Genomic DNA, 23525 nt, shown 5'->3' with positions numbered 1-23525 from the left:
GGGCTCGAACGGGATCCCTTGTGCACTGTAACCTGTGCGCCCAACCAGGTGCACCACCACCCGGTCCCCTAAGTTGCTTTTTAAGTCAGCAGAGAGGTATAACCTCTATGATCCATTATCCGCAGTCTCCCACCACTCTTACCTTGCTCTCAGGAACACCCTGACCATGATACCACATTTTGAGTTAGAGAGTTGGGATATGTTTCAAGTTCATAGAATGGGAATTTAAAAAAAGGGAAGAAAAGCTGCTGAGGATCTTTGCAAAGGAACTCATGGACGATTTTTAAACTGGAAAAAGGCATTTGCTTTTATGGGTTGAGTTTCAGCTTCAGGGGTACCCCACGTTCTACTAACCGAAGACTCTAAATGCAGGGTACCCCGGCTTCAGGCTTGTCTCTTCCTGCAAGTCTGCACGTGCAGACACCCAGCTCCCCTGTGTGGCACCTATGATGCTGAGCCTTGTTCCCATTTGCCAAACTCGAGCCAGACTACGCCCAGAGCGGCTGGTGATGCCCAGATGGTTCCTAGCACCCAGACCTCTATTCCACCCCAATAATCCTAGAAACTACCTGACGATGCAGACTGGAGGCTCCCTAGGTCACCACCAGAGCAGGTGTATACACCCCAGTAATCTCAAATCCTAGTAGTTTCTCCCTCCCAAGCAACTGTCTACCTTGGTTTCCATTATAGCGTTTTATTACTTTCAATTTTTTTTTCTTGCACTTGATAGGACAGAAATTGCAAGGGTGTGGGGAAGGTACAGAGGGAGAAATGCCTACAGCACTGCTTCACTGCTCATGAAGCTATCCACCTGCAGGTAAGGACCGCAGGCTAGAAACCTGGGAGCATATGCACTCAGCCAAGTGTGCCATCACTCAGACCATTCGTTCATATATGAGAGAGAGGACAGAGATAAAGAGCAGAGTACCGCTCACCTCTGACTTACGGTGGTAGTTTGGGGGATTGAACCTGGGACTTCAGAGGCTTATGCATGAATGTTTTTTGCAGAACCATTATACTGTCTCCAATGCTCCACTATAATCCTGATGTCAAGTATTCGAGAATTTACAGGCATTCATAGCTTTTACTTTTTAAACATTTTCTTCTTTTTAAAAAATATTTTACTTATGAGAAAGACAGGAGAGAGAGAGAACCAGACATCACTCTGGCATATGTGCTGCTGGGGATCAAACTCAGGACCTCATGCTTGAAGAGTCCAAAGCTTTATCACTGCGCCACCTCCCGGACCACAGAATTCATGGCTTTTATAAAAAAAGAAGTCCATATTGGGCAAAGTAATGCCATACAGAAATGCCTTGGACTTCTATCTATGGAAACTTCTTCAAGACACAGCAGAAAGTTTTATTAGATTCACTCATAAGATCATCACAGACCTGGCTTCTGAGCAGGGCTAGAGTGGGAACAGCTTGCCATCTGTTCTTGCTAGGGTCCACACAGGGGACTCATCAGGTACAGGAGACTATATGGCTAAAAACCCCCAGTCTCAGAAACCCAGTCTCTCTGACAGCTTCACTAGCTGTGCAGGAAGAGTCCACTCACACACAGGAACCACTGTGCTCGGTGAAGCCCGAACTTGGGGAACCATCAGAACAGATCCCTGTGGAAATGCAATTAGCAACCAGGAGACACTGTACCAGGAGCAAGACTGCCCAGCAACAGATGATTATGACTTGATAAGGTTGCCAAGTTAACAGCTAGAAAGTTAACCTAAGGTCAAATTCTCATACAAGGGATACGGCAGGTACTGTTTAGGGGTGGGATTACCAAGTCAACGGAAGGATTTTCCAAAATTCCACTGTTGGCGTGGTTAGCAAGAAACTAGGGCTTCAATAAGAAAAACAACTACTTTTCTGAGACAAAAAGAAAAATTTCCAATAGGAAGTCTGAATGTAAAGATGTGAATTTCCCCTATTTAAACAGTTCCAAATAACTTACAGAAACTTGATAAACTAAAACACACAAAGGTATCCCCCCAAAAAAGAAAAGATCCCCCCTCAGGTAAAAACACTTATCAGTGTTGGGAAACATGTTATAAAAGCACAATATTAACAATGTGGAGCTAGAATGGAACTGAAAAGAAGACAGCCTCCTGAAACGAGTGATTTTACAAGGATAGCATTTTTTTTAAACTCTTTTTTTTCTTAAAGATTTTTTATTTATGAGAAAGATAGGAGGAGAGAGAAAGAACCAGACATCACTCTGGCACATGTGCTGCCGGGGATTGAACTCTCGACCTCACGTTTGAGAGTCCAAAGCTTTACCACTAGGTCACCTCCCAGACCACTCAAGGATAGCATTTTAAGAGTGGCAACCACAAAACCGGTGCCAACTAAGAATCTTACATCTCATTTTCCAAAAGATTCCCAAATGAGTAAAGATTTAAAAGTAGAAATGGCTATCCATGAAGCTGAAAGATATACACACATATTTTTTCTGGATTGTGAGATTATATATTTTTAAAACCTATTCTGTTTTAAGAGCCCCTAATTCTTATATCTTTTTATTATTAGACAGACAGAAATTGAAAGGGGAGAGGGAGATAGAGGGAAAGAGGCAGAGACACCTGCAGCCCTACTTCACCACTCATGAAGCTTCCCCCCTGCCAGCGGGGACCAGGGGCTTACACTGTAAGATGTGAGTTTCACAAGGTGTGTCATCACCTGGTGCCCAGGGCTTTTGTCTGTTTTTAACCAGAGCACTATTCAGCTCTGCCTTATGGTGGTAACAGCGGGGTTGGGTGGTAAGGGGGAGATTATGGCGGTTTGGGATTGCACCTGGGACTTTGTAGCCTCAGGCATGAGCCTTTTTGCATAGCCATTATGCTATCTACCCCTGCCCCGGTTTTTAAAAATTTATCTTTTTTTTTTTTAAGATTTTCTATTGAATGGAGACAAAGGGAAATTGAGGAGGGAGGGAAAAGAGACACCGGCAGCCTTGCTTAACCACTTATGAAGCTTTCTCCCTGCAGGTGGGGACAGGGGCTTGAACTGGATCCTTGTGCACTGTAATGTGTGCCCTTAACCAGGTACTCTACCGCCCGTCCCCTTAATCTACTTCTTTTAACTAGAGCACTGCTCAGTTCTGAGTTATGATAGTGCTGGAGAATAAGCCTGAGGTGCTGGAACCTTAGTGGTAAAAGTCATTTTCCAATATCCACCCCCCACCTCATATTCTAAAGGCTCCCAAACCTTTAGAATAAAAGCTTTCTCCTAAAACCTTTCTAGGGGCTGGGTGGTGGCATACCTGGTTGTTCTAAAGGCCTGGGTTTGAGTCCTCTGTCCCCACTTGGAGGGGAAAGCTTTGCGAGTGGTGAAGCAGGTCTGTAGGTGTCTGTCTCACTATTTCCCCCTACTCTCTTCATTTCTGGCTGTCTCTATCCAATAAATAAAGATAATAAAAAAGTAAAACCTGTGTGTGGTCCCGGAAGTGGCACAGTGATAAAGCGTTGGACTCTCAAGCATGAAGTCCTGTGTTCGATGCCCGGCAGCACATGTGCCAAAGTGATGTCTGGTTCTCTCTCCTCCTAGCTTTCTCATTAATAAATAAAGTAAAAACCTTTCTAGAACATACAATCAGTGGGGAATATGTTATGCATGTACAAACTATTGTATTTACTGTTGAATGTAAAACATTAGTTCCCCAATAAAGAAATAAAAATACAAAAAAGAATATACAGTCAGAATCTATGTCTGCTAGCAAACCAAAACTCATCAGTGTGGTTGGGAATTACTTTTTTTTTTAACTTCATTTTCTTTGATAGGACAGAAAAATTTAGACGAAAACAAGAGAGGGAGAAGCACACTTGAAGTACTGCTTACGGCTTGTGAAGCATTCCCCCCGCAGAACTCAAGCCCCTGTGCACCATAACACATGCACTTAGCCAGGCTGGTCATGCACACCCCCTCCCCCCATTTGGAAAGAATTCTTTGTAAGAATGAGTAGTGTTTGGAGGAAAACAAAAAGTTTGTCCCCAGAGCCACTGTTGGTGCTGTGCCCGCATGATTGCACTGCTTCCAGAGGACTTTACTTTTTTTAATTCTTTTATTATTGGATAGAGACAGAAATTAAGAGGAAGGGGTAGAGTGGGAGACAGACACTTGCAGCCCACTTCACCACACGTGAAGCTTTCCCCCTACAGGTGGAGACGGAGGCTTGAACTGGGGTCCTTGTGCACTGTAATGTCTGCACTCTACCAGGTGTGCCACCACCCGGCCCTGAAAGGTAGCACAGTGGTGTGGACTCTCAAGCATGAGGTTCTGAGTTCAATCCCCAGCTCCACATGTACCAGAGTGATATCCGGCTCTTTCTCTACTATCCTCATGAATAAGTAAATAAAATCTTAAAAGTAAATAAACAAAAAGGTGAGAAACAGAGGGGAAATTAGAGAAATCCCAGGGCAGAGGGTAGATAGCATAATAGTCATGCAAAAAGACTCATACCTGAGGCTCCAAAGTCTCAGGTTCAATCCCTGAAGCGCCATAAGCCAGAGCTGGAGAGAGAGAGAGAGAGCGAGAGAGAGAGATCCCACACACAGCACTGCTCCAAAAGCTTCCCCTGTGCAGTTAGGTGCGCTCGTACTGGCCAGGGTGAGTGGCCTCCTGGGCCACTGGAATAAACTCTTAGCAGCACTCCACAAGCTCAACCTATTCTTACCCTCAAGTATGTTTCTCATGCAGTTAAGAGGCAGAGTATTATTCTGTTAGGTGGAAAGTAGTACTTTCCTGGTTTCTTAATCAGAGGAGCCAGCCAACTAGCGGTAAAGAGAATAAGGTAAAGATGATCAGGAATGGTGTTCCAAGCTCTGGGCAGGAAAAGGAAAGGCAATGAGATCTTGGGAGGCCTGCTAGAGAAGACCAAAGTGTATGTAGTGAATGGTGGTGAGAACAAAGGACTGGGTCTGGCAGAAAAGAGACGGGTGAGAACACTGAAAGCTTGGATTCTTGGGGAAGAATTTTGTGTGCTGCTCAGAAATAGGGTGACTTTGCTCAAGTGAAGGTTCTTGAGATTTTAGGGAGTCAACAGTTAAAAGGAGTTTGAAAGCTAAGTGTTAGCACGGACATCACGTTAACAGTGCAAAATTATAGGAATGAAACCAAACCAGGTGTTTATCATGCCCAAGGCCACACCACAATCATAACAGTGCCTCTGACTCAGGCAGACAGGCCAACTTTAGGAAGCCACTGACTTGAGGTCAGTAGCTACTTTCTGTGATGTGTGTGTCTGACATTATCATCATGGCACAAAATGTTTCCATTAATAAATGTTGAGGCAGTTAAACCAGCTCATTTTCTGTAATTCAACGCATCTGGTGTTTCCAAGTTCACCGTCTGTAAGCAGATCCTAACTGATGACTTTGCTACTACCATTCTGTCCCTGTCTTCTCCCATTCCTGTGCTTACCAAACTTGCATAAATTCACCCACAAGCACTTTCTGCTGGTGGTACTAACGGGGTGCAGATCTTGCCTTCACATGATGGCAACTGCACTGTAATCTTTTCTCACTGTACATAATCTTGCCTCGTTTTAACTACATTCCCTTTCCCCGTTATGAACATCAGGAGTGCAGATTTCAGAATATGGACAACCCCACACTAAAAATTCCTATATTGCTTGCTACTTGAGGTTTTATTCCTTTTTCCTTCTTGCACTGGTCCCCAGGGTTATTGCTAAGGCTCCATGCATACATGTCTCTCTTGCTCTCACCACAGGTGTTTCCATGTGGTGGTTGGAGACCCAAACTTAGGTCCTTGTGATGTGTGCTTGCCGGGAGAGCTAGCTCCCAGCCCTATGTTTACTTCTAGTTAAGACATGAACCTACATGATCTTACTTTTTTTCCTTTCACACACTGGGGTCTACTGCTGGCAGATTCTTGCCCCCACCACCTTGAATTTCAGTAACAAATGTAGAAGCAAGTAAACACAACACTGCTCCACCACTCACACCAAGCTCAGTGTCAACGCATCTTGACTTCATCCAACGATGGCGGCTCAGACTTGGAGTCCTTGAACAATCTGAATGTGCGCTTTACCAGTTTTCTTCCAGAGCCCACATATAAAATTGTCAGCATATTCTGGCCACTCTCTTGAATGTGTTACTATACAGTGGTAAAAGTATGACTACCCTAAGCAGCCTTGCAATGTACAAATGGCTTCCAGTATAGTTGATTTCCACCGTGGCACCAGCAGCTGAACATCTGTCCCTGTCCTTAGGTCAAGGAGGCTTATTATGTGCACTGTTTGTCGGAGTCAAACATTTTAAGCTGTTTGCATCTCTTCCCCAGTTTTAGCTAGACAGTGAGTTATTTCTTTTAATATTTAGACACACAAGGTCTAAATAGTGCACTGGAAAGGAATTATCAAAGAGACACCATTTCAGAAGTATAGGCTTCTGGGCAAATCCAAAAGCACTACTCTCAACTTCCAACCATGCTGGGAGGTGGGTGGCAAGGTGGTATCAAACAGACAGCACATGTTTTGCATGTATAAAAGGCCCTGGTTTTGATGACTGGCGCTGCTCTGGTATCTCTCTCTACACAGAGGCAAGGGTGAGGGGTAAGGATTTTGACCAGCAAGAACCTGTCCGTGACCAGGTTGTGAAGTGGGTAGAACACTAGACTTTTGTGTGTACAGTGAGTTGAATTTATCTTTTGACGACTCCATGCTCTGTATATTAGAAGACCCAGTAATCATCTTGTCTTCAAAATTTAGGAGCTTAAATTAACAGTTTATTTGTTGACAAGGTTTTTTTTTTTTTTGGGGGGGGGGGCGCATCTGAAGTCACCTACTGTGTTGGTTGTCAAGCTAAACAGTGCGGTCTGTGGCAGGCAATCTCTTTTTAACTCTCCAAATTAGGAGCCCAGACCATGCAACAGCACAAAATAACCACCACTTACTGGCTGTGCTTATGCCCAGCACATTACACTTACTGTTGACACCCAGCTTTCACAACATGCCTGCAGGTAGACAGCACACAGGTGTTCACTTGGTTCTCACTAATTTTGAGGTGTGAGGTGAGTACCTAATCCAGATTATAACTCCCTTTATCTAAATTATTGTATTTGTGTTACCACCAAAATCCAAAGGGTATTCTGTGCTTCATAGTAACTCCCAGGAGATAATAGTGTACAAAGTAAGCCTAGCACGAGTTGAGAACCTGAGGCCAAAGGACAGGCACACGGAGCTTATAGTGCTGTTCCCACCAGTGTACACGAGACTTTCCCACAATAATTTTAGCTGCAATGCATACTTTCAGTAGGCTGGGTATATGTAAGAAAAATGAGAATGTGTAAATTAGTGTCAGGGTTTAAGTTTCTTGCCCTATGTGTGTATATTTGAGTTTGATCCCCAACAAAGCCCCCAATAAGTATGAATCTGCTGTTATTAATATATTCCAACAAGCTGTTAAGGTAAATGTACCCAGATTAAAACCTAGTAATCCTATCTCTGGTTGTCTATGATAATTAGTCTTGTTTTACTGTGGTTTGAGAAACATCTAATATTATCTTTAAAAAGTAGGACTAACTTTAAAAAATGCTATAGTTTTGATAAGACCAGGCAACTTCTTTTAATTCTAATTGTTTATTAAATCAATTAAAATTAAACTGTTTTATCTATGAAAATGTTTAATTGTACTTAACTTTTGCACAAAGAAAATTCCAGGCCCATATCGTTTTACAGATCATTTCCCCAAACACTTAAGAAGAAAAAAAAAAGAAAACAATTCCATACATAGTCTTAAAAATTAAAATGAAACTTGAACAAGAAACTAGTCTGGAGTGAAAGCAGCCAGCTCAAGTGTTACATCTCTGGGCTAGGGTTTGCATGTTACAGCGTTATTTGTTACAGCTGGAGAGTTACAGCAGGTGTTGATTCTGAGCTTCCGAACTGCAGTTCAGAAGACACAGAGGCCAAAAGCACTTGAACTGTGTGTTCAAGTCCCATGTGGAGAGCACATTTTTAAAAAAGACATTTATTCAGCATCAAGATCAGACTATTACATTTAGCAGTCAACAGCATGGGTGCAAAAGAAAATCTACATTGAAACACTTTTGTTGGAATGCTTTACACTTTCCACAGAACAGCAACTAAAATACTAACTTGTTATACAATCAGTCACAAACACAGTCCTCTAGGGTTTTTTGTTTTGTTTTGTTCCCCCCACCCACCCCACACAGAAGAATATTGTCTAAAACATGTTTTCTTTATAGTAGCTAGGCCCTGTACTCGGCTGAGTTCACAATCTGTTGTAACCTGTAGATTCCTATCACTTCTCTGGCCCTTCTCTCCTAACTTCTCCTGGCAATTAATTAAAACCTTCTGCCACCGCCATAACCACTGCCACTGGAACCACCATAGCCACCTTGGTTTCGTGGCTTGGCAAAGTACTGACCTCCAACACCATAAGGGCCAGAGCTTCGACCTCCAAAGCTTCCTCCTTTCATGGGCCCAAAATTTGAGTACTGATTGTAGTAAAAATCATAATAGTTTCCTCCACCTCCAAAGTAGCCTCCATCATGGCCAAATCCATCATAGCCATCCCCACGGCCACCATATCCACCACCACCTCGACTGCCACCAAAGCCACCTTCACCACTAAAGTTTCCTCTATAACCAAAATTGTCGTTCCCACCAAAACCTCCTCCATAACCACCACCATAGTTCCCCGAACCACGACGAGCTCTTTGGATGGACAAAGCACTAGCCACATCTTGCTTAGATAAGGCTTTCCTTACTTCACAGTGGTGGCCATTCAGGGTATGGTATTTCTGAATGACGATCTTGTCAACAGCATCATGGTCATCAAAGGTGACAAAAGCAAAGCCTCTCTTCCTGCCACCACGATCGGTCATGATTTCAATCACTTCAATCTTCCCAAACTGCTCAAAGTAATCTCTCAGGTGATGCTCTTCTGTGTCTTCTCTAATGCCGCCGACAAAAATCTTGTTCACAGCCAGGTGAGCACCAGGTCTGTGAGAATCTTCTCTGGATAGAGCTCTCTTGGGTTCCACAACGGTTCCATCCACCCTGTGCGGTTTGGCATTCATGACTGCATCTGCCTCTGCCACGGTGGCATAGGTGACAAACCCAAAGCCTCTGGAGCGCTTGGTGTCTGGGTCTCTCATGACCTCACAGTCAGTGACCGTTCCCCATTGCTCAAAATGGCTTCTCAGACTATCGTTGGTGGTATCAAAATTTAAACCTCCAATGAAGAGCTTGCGCAGCTGCTCTGGCTCTTTGGGAGACTGAGACTTAGACATGATGGTAGGTAAGGGAGAGAGCTTTGTGATGCTCACTGAGAGGCTGGCTTGACAGCTGAAGTAGAGATCTTAAGAGATGCTTACACAGCGGCGAGATTCACAGGTAGAAAAGTTCTTGGTCGTTGTTCGGTCACAAAATGGCAAGACCAGGTAAGTTCTTTTAAAATAAATTTGAGAGACAAAGGGAGAAAGAGATAATAAGAAGTTGGATTCCTACCCCACAGGAATTTAAGATGGAAAAGAAGAAAGTCAGAAAAAGAGCAGAATTTTCAACAAATGTTTTTACTCAGCCAATTTCTCAAAGGCACTGCTAGTGGGTCTTGGAGGAGGCAGCTGGGACACCCTTTGCAGACAACTTTTAACATGTCATAAACTGAAGGAGAGGTATAGATATATCGATATATGCTGGTCACAGAAGGCAGGTTTTCTGGATGGACAGGGATCCTATGTAATGAGTAAGTAAGGGACAGCCAGCCAGTTGGTAGCACAGAGAATAAGGTCACACAGGTTTGATCCCCGGCACTGCATATGCTAGAATCATCTTGCTCTTTTTTCACTTCCCCTGCTTTGGTTTTTAAAATAGCAAGTATAGGGAAATTAGCTACACAGAGATCTCAGATCAAACTGCTTTTCTTTTTTTAATTAGTGGATCCTTTTGATCGGGCTAAAAGGTGCTGGGGAATCAAACTTGGGACCTCTCATATACAAATAGATTTCTTATCACAATGCTTCAGCAATTGTCTCCAGGCTTAGTGTCCTATCTGGGGAAGGCGGATGTATTTCACCTGGAGAAATACTCAAAAGTTAAGACAATGTGGTGTTACACATGGTTTTTTAAGTTTTTTTTTTTTTTTGGGGGGGTAACGGGTGTTAAAGCAACGGCCACTTAAAAGCCAGGAAATGTTCTGCAAGAAAGAAGAAATCGACAGATTGCCTTAAGTTGAAAATAAAAATGTCACCGAAGTTCAAAGCCCAAGAGAGAGGCAAAAGAAAATAGTGTTATTGATAACAATATACAGAAAGCTACAGAGTTAACGGTAGCAGTATGTCCCACGGACAGGGTAACAAAAGACTGAGATTGAACATGCTTAGAAATCCCATAACAAGATGGTATAGGCACCAAGAGTGTGAGAGGTAGGTGGACCTGGCCATACCCTTCAAGAAGTACCCAGAAACAGGGAACCTAATCCTCAAAAGGGACAGTGACAAGATTATTAAATCTGGGAACAAAGGGGATGAGTGGATGGCTTTAACCAGACAGTTTAATGTGGGATTATCAAGGCAGTTTGGGTGAGCTCAGGATGGTGCTGGTGTCCTAGCAATTGAGATAATGCTTTTGGAACTGAAAGCAGAATCGAGCAACTGGTCAGGACAGCTACTATTTACTTCCGTGCTCAGCAGGCCTTTCTATAGGCAAATATTTAAGCCGTCTTTCCCTTTTACTAGTCTCTGCCTTGGTTTTATTATTCTGTTCCCTGCCTAGAGTACCTTCTGTGCCCTGAAGGTTAGTTCTTGATTTACCTTCACTAAACAATGTTTTAGAATAATCCTAAATAGAAGGACTATATTTGGAAGGCACTAGGGTTGTCTATAGTCATTTATCAATTTCCCCCCTCACGCTACCTTCATCAAAAAGTCCCTAACCTCCCTACTGCCCAAGACAGATTCAAGGTCCCCTGCCAGTTTCCATGCCTACACATGTGGTCCAGGAGGTGGTGCAGTGCATAAAGCATCGGACTCTCAAGCATGAGGTCCTGAGTTCAATCCCTGGCAGCACATGTACCAGGGTGATGCCTGGTTCTATGTTTCTCATTAATAAAATCTTTTTTTTAAAAAAAGAAACGCCTGCACTGTACAGATCAACAGGGGCTTTATGTCATTGTACCTACCCACTATAGCTCACTCGAAGAGGTGGGGCAAGAGGAAAGCAGGCTATCCCTTTCACGGATTAGAGAATTGTTATTATTTACCAGAGTACTGCTCAGCTCTGGGTTATGGTCGTACAGGGGATTGAATCTGGGACTTGGGAGCTTCAGGCATGAGAGACTGTTTGCATAACTATTATGCTATTTACCCCTGCCAGGGTGGAGAATGAAGTGCAGGGCTCTGCTATGGGGACTAGCCCTCAAAGAGACTTTATTACTGAACCAGAGGTCTCTAACAAAATTCTGCCTCTTTATTGTTAATTTATTTGCCACCAAGGCTTTTTGTGTGGCTGTGATTTCATCCCTCTTCAAGGCCTTCCCTTTTAAAAACTGCGGGGCTAAAGGGGGAAGGAGGCGGGCGGGGGGGGCCCACAACACTGATGCACTACTCATGAAACTTTCTCTGGTGCTGTGCACGGCACTCCCAATTGGTACTAGAGGATCAAACCAGAGCCCTCACACACAGTACAGTGTGCACTCTATTTGGGTGAGCTACCTCCCAACACCCCCATCCCATAACATGTTCTATTCATTAGATATGCGTTATACAAACCAGAATACCACTACAGTAAATGTGATATCCTGGATGGAGCCTGGAGCCTCACTCCAAGCCCAGTGCTCTAGGACAGGTTCAAACCCCTGGCAGTTAAGCAGCATCAATTTCTCTTGGTCATTTCCTATTTGTCTATCAAAGAAATAAAAGACCTGCGGACAGGCCCGGAGAGGGGGAGGATTTTCAATAGTAGTGAAGCAGATCTGCGGGTGCCTCTTTCTCCCTATCTTCTCCTCTCCTTCCCCTTTCAATTTGTCTGTCCTATCCAATTAAACACAAAGACAAAAAGCCACCAATACTGGTGGACTATCTGCAGGTACCTAGTCCTAGCAATAACCTTGGGGGCAATTTTAATGGGGGCCTGCAGGGGAGACATGCCAAGATAGTTCAGTAGGCAGAGCAATTTTACTACGCTGGAGGGCTCAGGTTTGAGTCTGTCACCACAGGAGAGTACCATGCATGGCACATGGGGAAGATCCATGAACAGTTCTGCGGTGCTGTGACTTGTTACCTTCTCCGTCTGAAATTTAAAAGGGAGGGGAAAGCCCTCTGGGGAGTAATGGAATCATGCTAGCACAGGGCCGTGGGGAGGGCAGGAGTGGATGGGGGCCGGGATGGGGTGGGGTGGGGTGGGGTGAGGTGGGATGGGGTGAGGTAAGGTGAGGTAGGGTGGGGTGGGGTGGGGGTAGAAATAGGGCTGTAAGATAGCTCACCTGGTAGAGTGCACACTTTACCACGTGCCAGGACCTGGGTTCAAGCTCCCAGTCACCACAAAGGAGACCATGCAAAGGGAAGCTTCACGAGCGGTGGAGAGGCGCTGGTGTCTCTCCTTCTCTCTGTCTCTCTCTGTCTCTCTGTCTTTCACCCTCTATCTGGAAAAAAAAACAAACAAAAAAGAGTCGCTGGAAGTGATGGTATTTTGCAGGCACGAAGCCCCAGCAGGAAGAAAGAAAGATAGACAGATATGAAAGAAAGACCAGAGCATAACTCAGTTCTGGATTATGGTGGTGCCGGGGAGTGAACCTGGGTCTAAGGACTTTTTAAAAAGATTTTTAAGGAGTTGCCCAAATATTTAATGAAAATCTTAACTCAGCTCTTTCTGTACAGAGAAGTTTACTTTTATTTGGTTTCTGCCAATGTAATGAAGAAATATTTAAGTATTTCCTTGACAATCAACCCTTAGATAATCTCTTCGCATATTTGTCCATTAAAAAGTATCAACAACAAGAATCAGACTAAGTAGAAATCATACAGGATGCATAAGTAACAAACTGTTATTCCCTCAGCACCACATATGCCAGTGAAGAGCTGTTTGCTCTAGTCTCTCTCATTAAAAACAAAATAAAACATTAAAAAATAATAATTAGTGGCCAGGAGTATTGCTTACCTGGCAGCTCAGTAAGATCTTACCATGCGTGAGGCCGTAGGTTCAGCCCCAGCTCCACATGGGAGCACCACAGATGGCACCAGGGTAGTACCACAGGTGGAACAGTACTATGGCATCTTTCCTCTGAATCCCTCTCTCTCTCTCTCTAAAAGAAAGAGAAAACTGGCCCAGGAAAAGATGTGCTCAGTGTGGTGTCAAATCTGCAAGGTCTAGGCACAGCATAAAAAATACTGTTACTGAACCAAGACCTGTTACATTTATTTCAAGGGCGATTTAATTACCTTAGTTGGGAGGAGAGTTAGGTAAGAATTCCTTCAGGAAGAACCAACTGAACCTGGATCTGAAGGAGGAAAAGAGAGCAAAGAGTTGTCCTGGCAGAAAGAACAGCACATGCAAGGCCTTTAGAGCGAACAAAAACCAGGAGATGGCTATACCATGAGACCTAGTAGGCTATACGAAGGTTAATGCAGTGGTTGGAGACCTTTCCCTGCATGCCTGTGTTGGGGGAGAGAGAGAGAGAGAGAGAGAGAGAGAGAGAGAGAGAGAGAGGGAGAGAGAGAGTGTGTGTGTGTGTGTGTGTGTGTGTCTGTGTCTGTGTGTTTTCTCATTCGTTCTGGAATAGCAGGCCTTACAGTGAACCAGATAAAGACTATAAAGACTATGGTTATAAAGCACCTAGGCGGAAATGGTGTCATTTGTAGAGGACATTGTTTAGAACTGGACTGGACTGCACTGGACTGGACAACAAGAACTTGCCAAGGAAATCACTTGGGCTTACATTTAGTGGGGAACTGAGCAAAAAGGGAAAGAAATCATGTCAGACAAGTATAATCTAGTGTGACCTTGACATAAAGAAATGACTTCTAATGCTCAGTGCTTTTAAATGGCAGGCTCCAGCAATTGGCATGTTAGCTCAATTGGTTAGCGCGTAGTGCCAATAATAAATGACAAACTCCCTAATGTGTAAATGGGTGCATGGTTGACCCAGACAGAAATACAGATGTGGTAAAGAGTCTAACAACTTTCACTGCAGGGAAACTGTAAACTAGAACCCAGCCCTGGGACAGAGGTGGCATGGAGTAGTGAGGAGGACCAGTGGAAATGTCTTCCCTTATGGAATGTTACACTCTGGCAAGTCCCAGAACTACGACTTTAAGAGATACAAGGACCTGTTGTATTTTCAAATTCAAATTTAACTGTTTGTATGTTACAGTTTACAGGAAAACAGTAAAAATTAGTAAGTCAGACAAATTTTATTTTATTCCTATAAAGTCCAACACTAGAAGGTCTGGCATAATCAAATCTTTTTTTTTTTTAGTTTTAATTTTTTTGCATTATCTTTATCTGGTTCTCTCGCTTTCTTTCTCATTAATAAGTAAAATCTTTAAAAAGAGAGAGAGGGAGAGAGAAACAGAGACATCTGCAGCCCTGCTTCACCACTTGCAAACTTTCCCCCCTGAAGGTGGAGACCAGGGGGCTCATACCTGAGTCCTAGGGTGCTGTATATATCATATGCGCTCAAAGCAGGTACGCCATCACCTGGCCCCAATCAAATCTGTTTTTAAAATTGGGTTGTACTTTATGACTTAAATCTACCAACAGATGCTGGTACTCAAATGGGGTGTCAGCATTCACTGGACACGGAGGGCAGTATGAAAAGTTGTGGTTGGCTGTCCTAACCTTCTAGAGTTTGCTGCCTAGCCATTAAGCTGACATTACTACCATATAGCACTTTAGGATTTTATGAGGGGATGGGGTGGGGATGACACACTCAGGAAGAATACTGAACACTGTCAAAAACAAGACTAGATAGATGGCTGTCCACAAATGCCTAAAAATGAGCGTTCAGAACATTAAAATTAACTGGTGTTTTTCAATCCCTAGCATGCTTCAGAGAAATCCCCAGAAAGTACAGGGAAAGAGTTAAAAGGACTTAATTGAGAAAGAGCAAGAGTGTGAAGTGTCATGGCTGACAAGTGGCTCAGTGGTACATGTGGGTTTATAAGACTAACATGCATGAGGTCCTGAATTGATCTCTGGCACCACGTGTCAAGTGTTCACTGGATGTGTATGTGCAAAATACTGAGACGTGTTCCAGTTTACGGTTCTCCTTTAATGGTTCTAGTCAAAGATTCTTCAGGAACTTGAGGTCACAGCTCCCACTGCATGATAACTAGAAGCAGAAACTCCCAAACTCACAGGGTAATGACTAAGTGGCTATACCCAACACCAAGGAAAGAAAAATGCTAGAAATGTACCTAATTTAGGTAACCTGCTTCCAAGGCCTGAGAAAATACCACAGTGGTTTAAGCAGACTTTTATGCCAGAGGCACTGAGAGGCCCCAGGCTTACCTCCAGCCTCCAAAATAAATCGAGTGTTTTTGTAAAAGAAAAGATGGAGGAGGCTCGGGGGAATGGCCAACCCTTCACAGGATAGGTGATGGAACAGTGGGCTAAAATCATGGGTCTGGGGTCACTGACTAGAACAGCATCCAACCCTATCTCAAAGCCAGCTGTTTGCTTTTAACTGTTCCCGCTTTCCAACAGCGATTAAGAATCCTCACAAGTGACATAGATTTAACAGTGAGATAGCAGCATTCCACATAGCACATCCAGTACATAAAGGCTTTTCTAACTGCAATTTTTTTTTTGGGGGGTGGGGGTTTTGTCTGTAACAACTATTTAGCCTCAAAGATTTCACTATCCCAGTCTCTCATACTACTTGACAATTTTTTGCTATGCCCGTATGTCTAGTTCACTGAAATGTTTGATGCCCTACTTATATTTCTAATAGCCCAGACTTGAACGTTGCCTAGCATCATCTATGTATCAGCAGTGATGTAATGGCTCATACATTCACTGTCATTTGAGCAAAACATATGGCCTGGCCAAGATCAACAGAAGGAGAATTACTAAGTAGGCGCTGAGTAACTAGGTGACTTTTCCCATGTGCCGATTTGTTGTATGCTCCCACTGCTTTTCAGGGATATCACAGGTGCACAATCCCTAAAATTATGGGCTACTGTTCTTGGCTCTACTGTGATTGCTGGACCACTCAGACTAAATATCCTGTGCCCCTGACATTCCTGTTCTCAGCCTCAAGCATCATGTCCAATCACACGGCCCTACTTTATTCAGGAACAGTTGTCGCTGCTAACATACTAAGTTCACATACTTGTTGAATGCAAAGTATTACTAAGGTAGATACTTGGGTTGATCTAAAGAAAACTGAAAACACTTTTACTTTGGAAGTAGTCCGCTGTAATTCTCTATAAACTTTTAGTTTCCTGACACTAAAATAAAAACCTCAGTGGCCAAACTCACCACCGCTTACTGGACATGGGATTTTTTTTTTTTAATTCCTTTATTGGATAGAGACAGCCAGAAATCAAGAGCAAAAGGGGTGATAGAGAGGGGGCAAGAGAGACCTACAAAACTGCTGCACCACTTGCAAAGCTTTCCTCCCTGCAGGTGGGACCAGGGACTCAAACCCAGGTCCTTGTACATTGTAACATGTGCATTCAACCAGGTGTGTCACCACCCAGCCAACAAGGGATTCTTTATTCTAGAAATTAAAGCCAGATAATCGAACAAAATCAGAACACCTTAAACTCAACTATAACGGGTACTCTGAAGTCATTTTTTCCTCCAATTCTTAACATTGCCACCAGGTTCATTGCTGGGACTCACTGCCTGCATTACAAATCAAATGCTCCTGGTAGGCATTCCCCCTTTTAAACTAGAAATTTAGAGGCAAGGGGGAGAAAGACTAAGACACTTGCAGCACTGCTTCACATATTGTGAAGCTTCACCACACAAACATCCCATATGTGGAGGCTTAGGGTCATGAACCTCAAGTAAGCTAGAGATGCCAAAGCCCAGGTAATGTGCTCCGTGTTGCATGCACTATGAAAACAAGTAAGTTGAACAGAAAGGGTAGGTTAGATGAAAACAAGTATGTTCCTCTCCTGCCTAGTGAGAGGGGTGGGGACTAATGTAAGACAGATGCAATCAGAGCTGTTTTTATGTTTTGTTCTCTTTGAAAAAAAGTTCAAATGAGAACAGGAGGAAAGCCTAACTGGAGGCAGTTTGCCAGTCCCATCTTGACACAAGCTGAGGCCAAAGGCCAGGCTACAGACTTCCCCACCACCCTGACACTGCTGCTATTCTCCAATGAATGCTCTACATGCAAGGGGGTTCTAAATTTTAGTGAAAGACTCTTCAATGGCTGCTGGGTCTCCAGAGCAGTCTTTTTTTTTTTTTTTTAAATATTTATTTATTTTCCTTTTTTGTTGCCCTTGTTTTTATTGTTATTGTAGTTATTGTTGTTGTTATTGATGTTGTTGTTAGGACAGAGAGAAATGGAAAGAGGAGGGGAAGACAGAGGGGGGGAGAAAGATAGACACCTGCAGACCTGCTTCACTGTCTGTGAAGTGACTCCCCTGCAGGTAGGGAGCCAGGGGCTGAAACCAGGATCCTCAAGGTCCTTGCACTTGGCGCCACGTGCGCTTAACCTGCTATGCTACCGCCCAACTCCCCAGAGCACATAAAGCTATTCAATCTGGAAGACTATTTTCTACAAAAACTGAGTTTTGGTGTTAACTTTTGCATTATCACCTCTGCAGAGAATAAAATCAAAGGAATAGAAAACGGTGGTTGTACATTGTTATCTCTCTTCAACACTGGAAACGGGGGTTAAGAGTTGGTGGAGAGTAAGCTAGAATAGCAGACTCATATCCAAGGGTCTATGGCATTTTAATCCCTAAACATGTCTTCCAAAGCAGACACAAGGAATACAGGTGTACAGTAAATTCAGGTTTCTAGGAAATTGCAACTTAAATGACATATACAGAAACCAAGTTCTCCATGTCGTTTTATCTAATGTTCTTTTATTATAACATTGACAGGGAGGATCTCAACACTGGGAACTGTGACAACGTATGCACTCTCATTAACTTAGGCTAGAAATCAATCTTCTAAGATTTTGTACCCTTTTTTTATCCCCTCTCCAACCTTTTTCGTCTCTAATACATCTACAGCAAAAACCTATCTGGGCGGCTAGGACACACAAGGTGAACATGGACATAAGTATTTTGCCACCCCTCCGGGATATAAATTTTATTAGCTTTAAGTTAAAGAAGTGTTATTAGGCACCAGGTAGTGGTGCACTTGGCTGAGCGCTCACACTATAGTGTACAAGCACTTGGGTTCAAGTCCCTCTCTCTGTCAAATCTATGAAAAAAAAAATTTAACAAAGAAAAAGTATTATATTTTATAAATTATACTGTAGCAAAACATGTAACACAAGATTACATAAATCATTTCTGGGGGCCTCTATACCTACACAACTCTACCTTCTTTCTGGGAGCTTAAACCTGGGTCTTCATGCATGGTAACATGTGTGCACCACTGCGTGAGTCATTATTCAGACCCTGAGGTGTTTACTTAAAATCACACCTGAAAATAATGGGTTAAACATGGCTTTGAGTCCAGGGGAGGAATATTCTACAGCAAACCCTTCATCCTTCCAACTGAGCAAGAGCATAATAAATGTCTATTCGTGATCACCACAGATAAGCAGGCGTCAGCATAAATTAAAAGTATTAAATGTGTGGCCCGGGAGATGGCGCAGTGGATAAAACATTGGTCTCTCGATTATGAGGTCCAGACTTCAATCCCCGTATACCAGAGTGATGTCTTGTTTTTTCTCTCTCTCCTAATCCTCTCATTAATAAATAATTTTTTTTTAAAGTACTAAATGCCTGATTGCTTTCCAGTAATAACTAAATTAAGAATTATTCTTAGGGGCCAGATGGTTGTGCATGTCGCCTAGTGCACGGTCATGGGGGTCAGTCATCTTCTCTCCCCTCTTCTCCATCAAAAAGAAATTGAAGTAGGTGGGGAATGGCTGCCAAAGTGGCCTCGCAGTGCTAGCAACGGGCCCAAGCAATAACCCTGGTGGCAAGGGGAGAAAATACTCTTCAGATATTTTATAATATAGTGAGTTCTGTATGATCAGGCCCTATTCCTACAATTTAACTGAGACTCGTCTAAAAACTGAAATATTCTCTCATGCCTAAGACTCAGGTTCAATCCCCTGCACCATCATAAACCAGAGCTAAGCAGTGTTCTGGTTAACAAAAAGGGGGGGGACCTGAATTATGGGCTAGCAGCTATATTATTCCAAGTCATGGACCTTGGTTTCAGGGTCTAAATGGGGGAGAAAAATCTTCACCAGAGGACTTTTTTAAAATATTTATCTATTCATTCCCTTTTGTTGCCCTTGTTTTATTGTTGTAGTTATTACTGATGTCTTTGTTGTTGGATAAGACAAAGAGAAATGGAGAAGAGATGGGGAAGACAGAGAGGGGGAGAGAAAGACACCTACAGACCTGCTTCATCACCTGTGAAGTGACTCCCCAGCAGGTGGGGAGCCAGGGACTCAAACTGGGATCCTTAGGCTGGTCCTTGCGCTTTGCACCATGTGCACTTAACCCCCATGCTGCCGCCCGAGAGGAAATTTTCTTACTCAATTGATCTTTCTATTCTATCCTCCAAATACGAGACAAGCCTATCTACAGTGGAGAGCAATCTGCTCACTCTACCTGAGTCAAAATGTTAATCTCACTAAAAAAAATCCTTGGGGTCTGGGGGTTGTGGCATGGTGCAAAGCAGAAGGACCTCAGTTTCAGCTCTGGGCCCCCACCTGCAAGGGGGTCGCTTCACAAGCAATGAAGGTCTGCAGGTGTCTATCTCTACCCATCTGTCTCCCCTCCTCTCTCAATTTATCTTATCCAACAACAGCAGTAACTAATAATAATCATAACAAGGGCAATAAAAAGGAGGGAACTGGCCTCCAGGAGTAGTGGATTTGTAGTGTACACACCGAGCGCCAGTGACAACTCTGGAGGCCAAAAAAAAAAAAAAAAAAACTCATGCACTAACAGTGCTTAGTCCAGTGTCCAGCATCCCTTTTTCAGTTAAGGTGACACTTAAAATTTACCTTTACATCAGGATAGATGCGAAAACCTATGCTCACATACAAGTTCAGCTATTTAGGTTGAACAGGAAGCATGAAAGGACAGAATGCCACAAGTTGCACAATACTTTGCTTATTTCAAAGGCTACTGCATTACTGAGGAACAAAACACAAACTCCGCTTGAAGACTTTGGTAATATAAAGACCCAGCTGCCCTGTAAGAATACACAGCTTGCCTCAGTGCTATCACTGGTAAATATTTAAGGGAAGAAGTACAGGAAAGGGGAGGAACATTCCTAACGACTAGGCTGGGTGCACGGCTTTCTGATCGAATGGCAGTGCACTTGCTGGGGAACAACTATAAAGATGTTTAAAACATGGTCACTTCATTTTATTCCTCTAGTTAGGACAGGTGCTTTAGAGGAGTTTCCTTGTTACTGCACAAAACTTCAATGTAACTATGAAATCGTATTTCAATATTAGAGATCTGTCAATTAAGGTGTACTCTAGCTTTCACTTTGGAGGTGTTTGGGGGGAAAAAGATATTGATCTTAAAATTCCTCATTTGTAAGAATATCAGCAGGCAACCATCACCATTTCCAGCATTTTTTCATCGTGGCAAACAAAAACTATACTGATTAAGACACAGTTCTCCATTGGGGGGGGCATCATACAAACTTGAAATTTAATGCTTGGCTCACTTCACATGGCATATCTTCAAAGTTCATTAGTACTATAGCATGCATCAGAACTTTCAACCCTGTATATGGTGAATAAGTTATGTAGATACCATAGTTTACGCATCCATTTACTGATGAAGACACAGATTATTTGTTTGACTGCTGTGACCAACAGCAGGAGTAAGAATAAACTTAACAATCAATCATGTCTACAAGAAGGAAATTCCATAAAATCCCAAACTATGAACAGCAAAACAGCTCGTGGATGGTGAGCTACTTTGCCATGTTCCCAATCCAGATTTGAGCCCAGCCCCCACCGGTTTGAAGGAAGCTTCAGGTGTTGCGGTTTCTTTCCCTCTCTCTCTTGCTTTCTATCTGCAAGTCAGCCTGGAGCAGTGAAGTCCTGGAGATGGGGGAAAAGAAAAGAACAACAACAAAAATCAATGTATGAGTATCTTGTTTGAGATTCTAGTTTCAAATCTTCAGAGTAAATGTCTAGTGTGAAACCTCTGGACATAAAGTGACTGTACACTGAACTTTCTCTTTTGAGTAGAAGAGAGGCAGAATAACTGAGGGAGAGACCACAGCATCAAAGTTCTAACTGTTGAGTCATCATCTCCAACACATCTGCACTTTTTAAGGAACTACCAGAACTGCTTCCCACAGCGATCGTACCATTTATATTCCCACCAGCAGTACATGGGGGATCCGATTTCTCCACATCCTTGCCAAAAGAAGGAGCTACAAGTAATTATGTTCTTGTTGATTTGATTTCTATTTTCCTAATGTCTAACATTATGTTATACATTTTATATACATACTAACCATTTGAATATCTTTGGGGGAATGTGTATTTAGATCCTCCATTTTAATAACACTGTTCTTGAGTTTCAAAATGTTTAAATATTCTGAGTATTAATCCCTTATCACATTTTGTTAGTTCTAAAGCCATTTACCTCCTGCACTTGACATTTTTCCCAATCAAGTTGCTTGCTCTCAACTTCAAAGTATCAGGCAGCCTTCTGTGTACTATTAGTGAATATTCTCACATTTCCTAACGGCCAGGAGACTCACTCAGTAGTGAGCATACCTTACTATGTATAAGCCTCAGCACGGCATGAGAGCAATACAGTTAACAGTGGAAATTACATGGATGGTGGGAGTGCTGCCTCCCTCTTTGACCATATGAAAATTAAAAAAGAGAGAAAGAGAGGTAGGTAGGTCCCGGAGGTGGCACAGTATATAAAGTATTGGATTCTCAATCATGAGGTCCCGAGTTTAAGAATAAATTCTTTAAAAAAAAAAAAAAAAGGATGAAAGTACCAGCCCAGGAGTGGTGGAACTGCACATGTTGTGAAGTCACGGCACAGTAAACCTAAGTAAACAGATGTGCGGTTATGGGGCTAAACTGTGGCACACCTGGTTAAAAGCACGGCACCACACGCAGGGACCCAATTCAAATCCAACCTGCAAAGGAAAAGTTTCATGAGTGGTAAAGCAGGGCTGCAGGCATTTCACCACCCCACTTCTCTTTCACTACCCACTCCCCCTTCCTTCTGAATTTCTCTGTCCTAGCAAATAAAAATTTTAAAGTTTGAAAATGTTCAAAAGATGTTTAAAATATGTAGCTGATCTGACATAAGGTACAGATTAAGTTATGCTATTTGTGTTTATTAGGTTTAATTCTTTGATTCTGGGGGGGTAAGAGTCAAAACAAAGCAGTTCACAGTTCATTAGTTCTACATAGGACTTACTCAAATGAGATAAAAGCTTGTTTTCAAGGTGTCCTGTACCACTGGACTTACCCAATATCATTACCTATCCATACAATACAAAAGAACACTGTCCTGACATCTATCAAATATTTCATACTACACCATCCCTTTTTGCTGGCTCCTTATGCCTTAGGCAAACAGATTTCTCTAGGACAGGAACTTTGTAGAATCCCCCCCCGCCCCGTTAAGATTCTAGACACATCAAAACATCGCTTTATCTTCCATATTCCATCCATTTGTCTTTTGATGCCAGAAATCAAAGGAGGAACCTCCAGTACAAGCTCTTTACTTTCAGTCATCACTAAAGCCACCAGAGTCCCAAGTGGAGTTTTTCAAAAGCTGCCACCTCTCTAATGATCAAATACTGAAATAGAACCACAGCCACAGGACTCGGCCCTTACAGAAGACTATTCTATGCATGATTTCATGCAAAAATAATTAGCTATACCTTTAAAAGACACCAAGCAAGAGAAAAAATAGCTGGCAGTCCCAGAGTAATTTCCTGTGAAAAGAACAGTAGTTCTTCCCAATTTATACTAATGTTCTTTCAAAAGTCCTACAACCTAGGACTGAAAAAATCATCTCCATCTCTGAAAATAAATTTCCTCATGTTACAAGTAATCCCCCCGCTGCCACCCAAAAAAAAAAAAAAAAAATCAGAGAAAAGGTTTCACCACATCCCAACCTTTTTTTTTTAATTACACTGGGGCTTGGTGCTGTCACTATAAATCCACCACTCCAAGCAGCCATCATCCATCCCCCTTTTCTCTCCTTTATCTTTTTTATTGGACAAAAGAAATTGAGAGGGGAGAAAAAGATGGAGACACCTGCAAACCTCATGAAGCTTCACCCCCTGCAGGTGGAGAACGGGGACTTGAACCCAGATCCTTGAGCATGTTACTATGTGTGCGTAACTTTGAAGGCACACCACTGCCTGACCCCCTCATG

The 23525-nt window shown here is 42.9% G+C and overlaps 2 protein-coding genes across 8 annotated transcripts in view; both read right to left on the bottom strand.

The window, feature by feature from the left end:
* RAB7A (RAB7A, member RAS oncogene family) overlaps positions 1-23525 on the bottom strand; it is a 66809-nt gene that overhangs the window by 28347 nt on the left and 14937 nt on the right. For 2 of the 5 annotated variants that reach the window (XM_060180328.1, XM_060180327.1), the window contains exon 2: positions 21120-21205. The exons of 2 other annotated variants lie outside the window; for them this stretch is intronic. The gene's annotated coding sequence lies outside the window, so the exon portion shown is untranslated. Of the gene's footprint in view, positions 1-12469; positions 12610-21119; positions 21206-23525 lie in introns of those variants that run through there. One more of the 5 variants, XM_016191916.2, reaches the window with a different exon arrangement.
* The window catches only part of LOC103121119 (heterogeneous nuclear ribonucleoprotein A1-like), a 30806-nt gene continuing 14861 nt past the window's right edge, over positions 7581-23525 (bottom strand). For 2 of the 3 annotated variants that reach the window (XM_060180324.1, XM_060180323.1), the window contains exons 2-3: positions 21120-21205; positions 7581-9435 (exon numbers count right to left, since the gene is read on the bottom strand). In XM_060180324.1, coding sequence (XP_060036307.1) covers positions 8328-9278 — 951 coding nt within the window. In that variant the 5' untranslated portion in view covers positions 9279-9435; positions 21120-21205 and the 3' untranslated portion in view covers positions 7581-8327. Of the gene's footprint in view, positions 9436-12469; positions 12614-21119; positions 21206-23525 lie in introns of those variants that run through there. The other variant, XM_007531621.3, reaches the window with a different exon arrangement.

The sequence above is a fragment of the Erinaceus europaeus genome, chromosome 21, assembly GCF_950295315.1.
Source record: "Erinaceus europaeus chromosome 21, mEriEur2.1, whole genome shotgun sequence".
Classification (NCBI taxonomy): Eukaryota; Metazoa; Chordata; class Mammalia; order Eulipotyphla; family Erinaceidae; genus Erinaceus; species Erinaceus europaeus.
The sequence above is the reverse complement of the archived record's forward strand: the minus strand, read 5'-3'. Positions and strand labels throughout refer to the sequence as shown.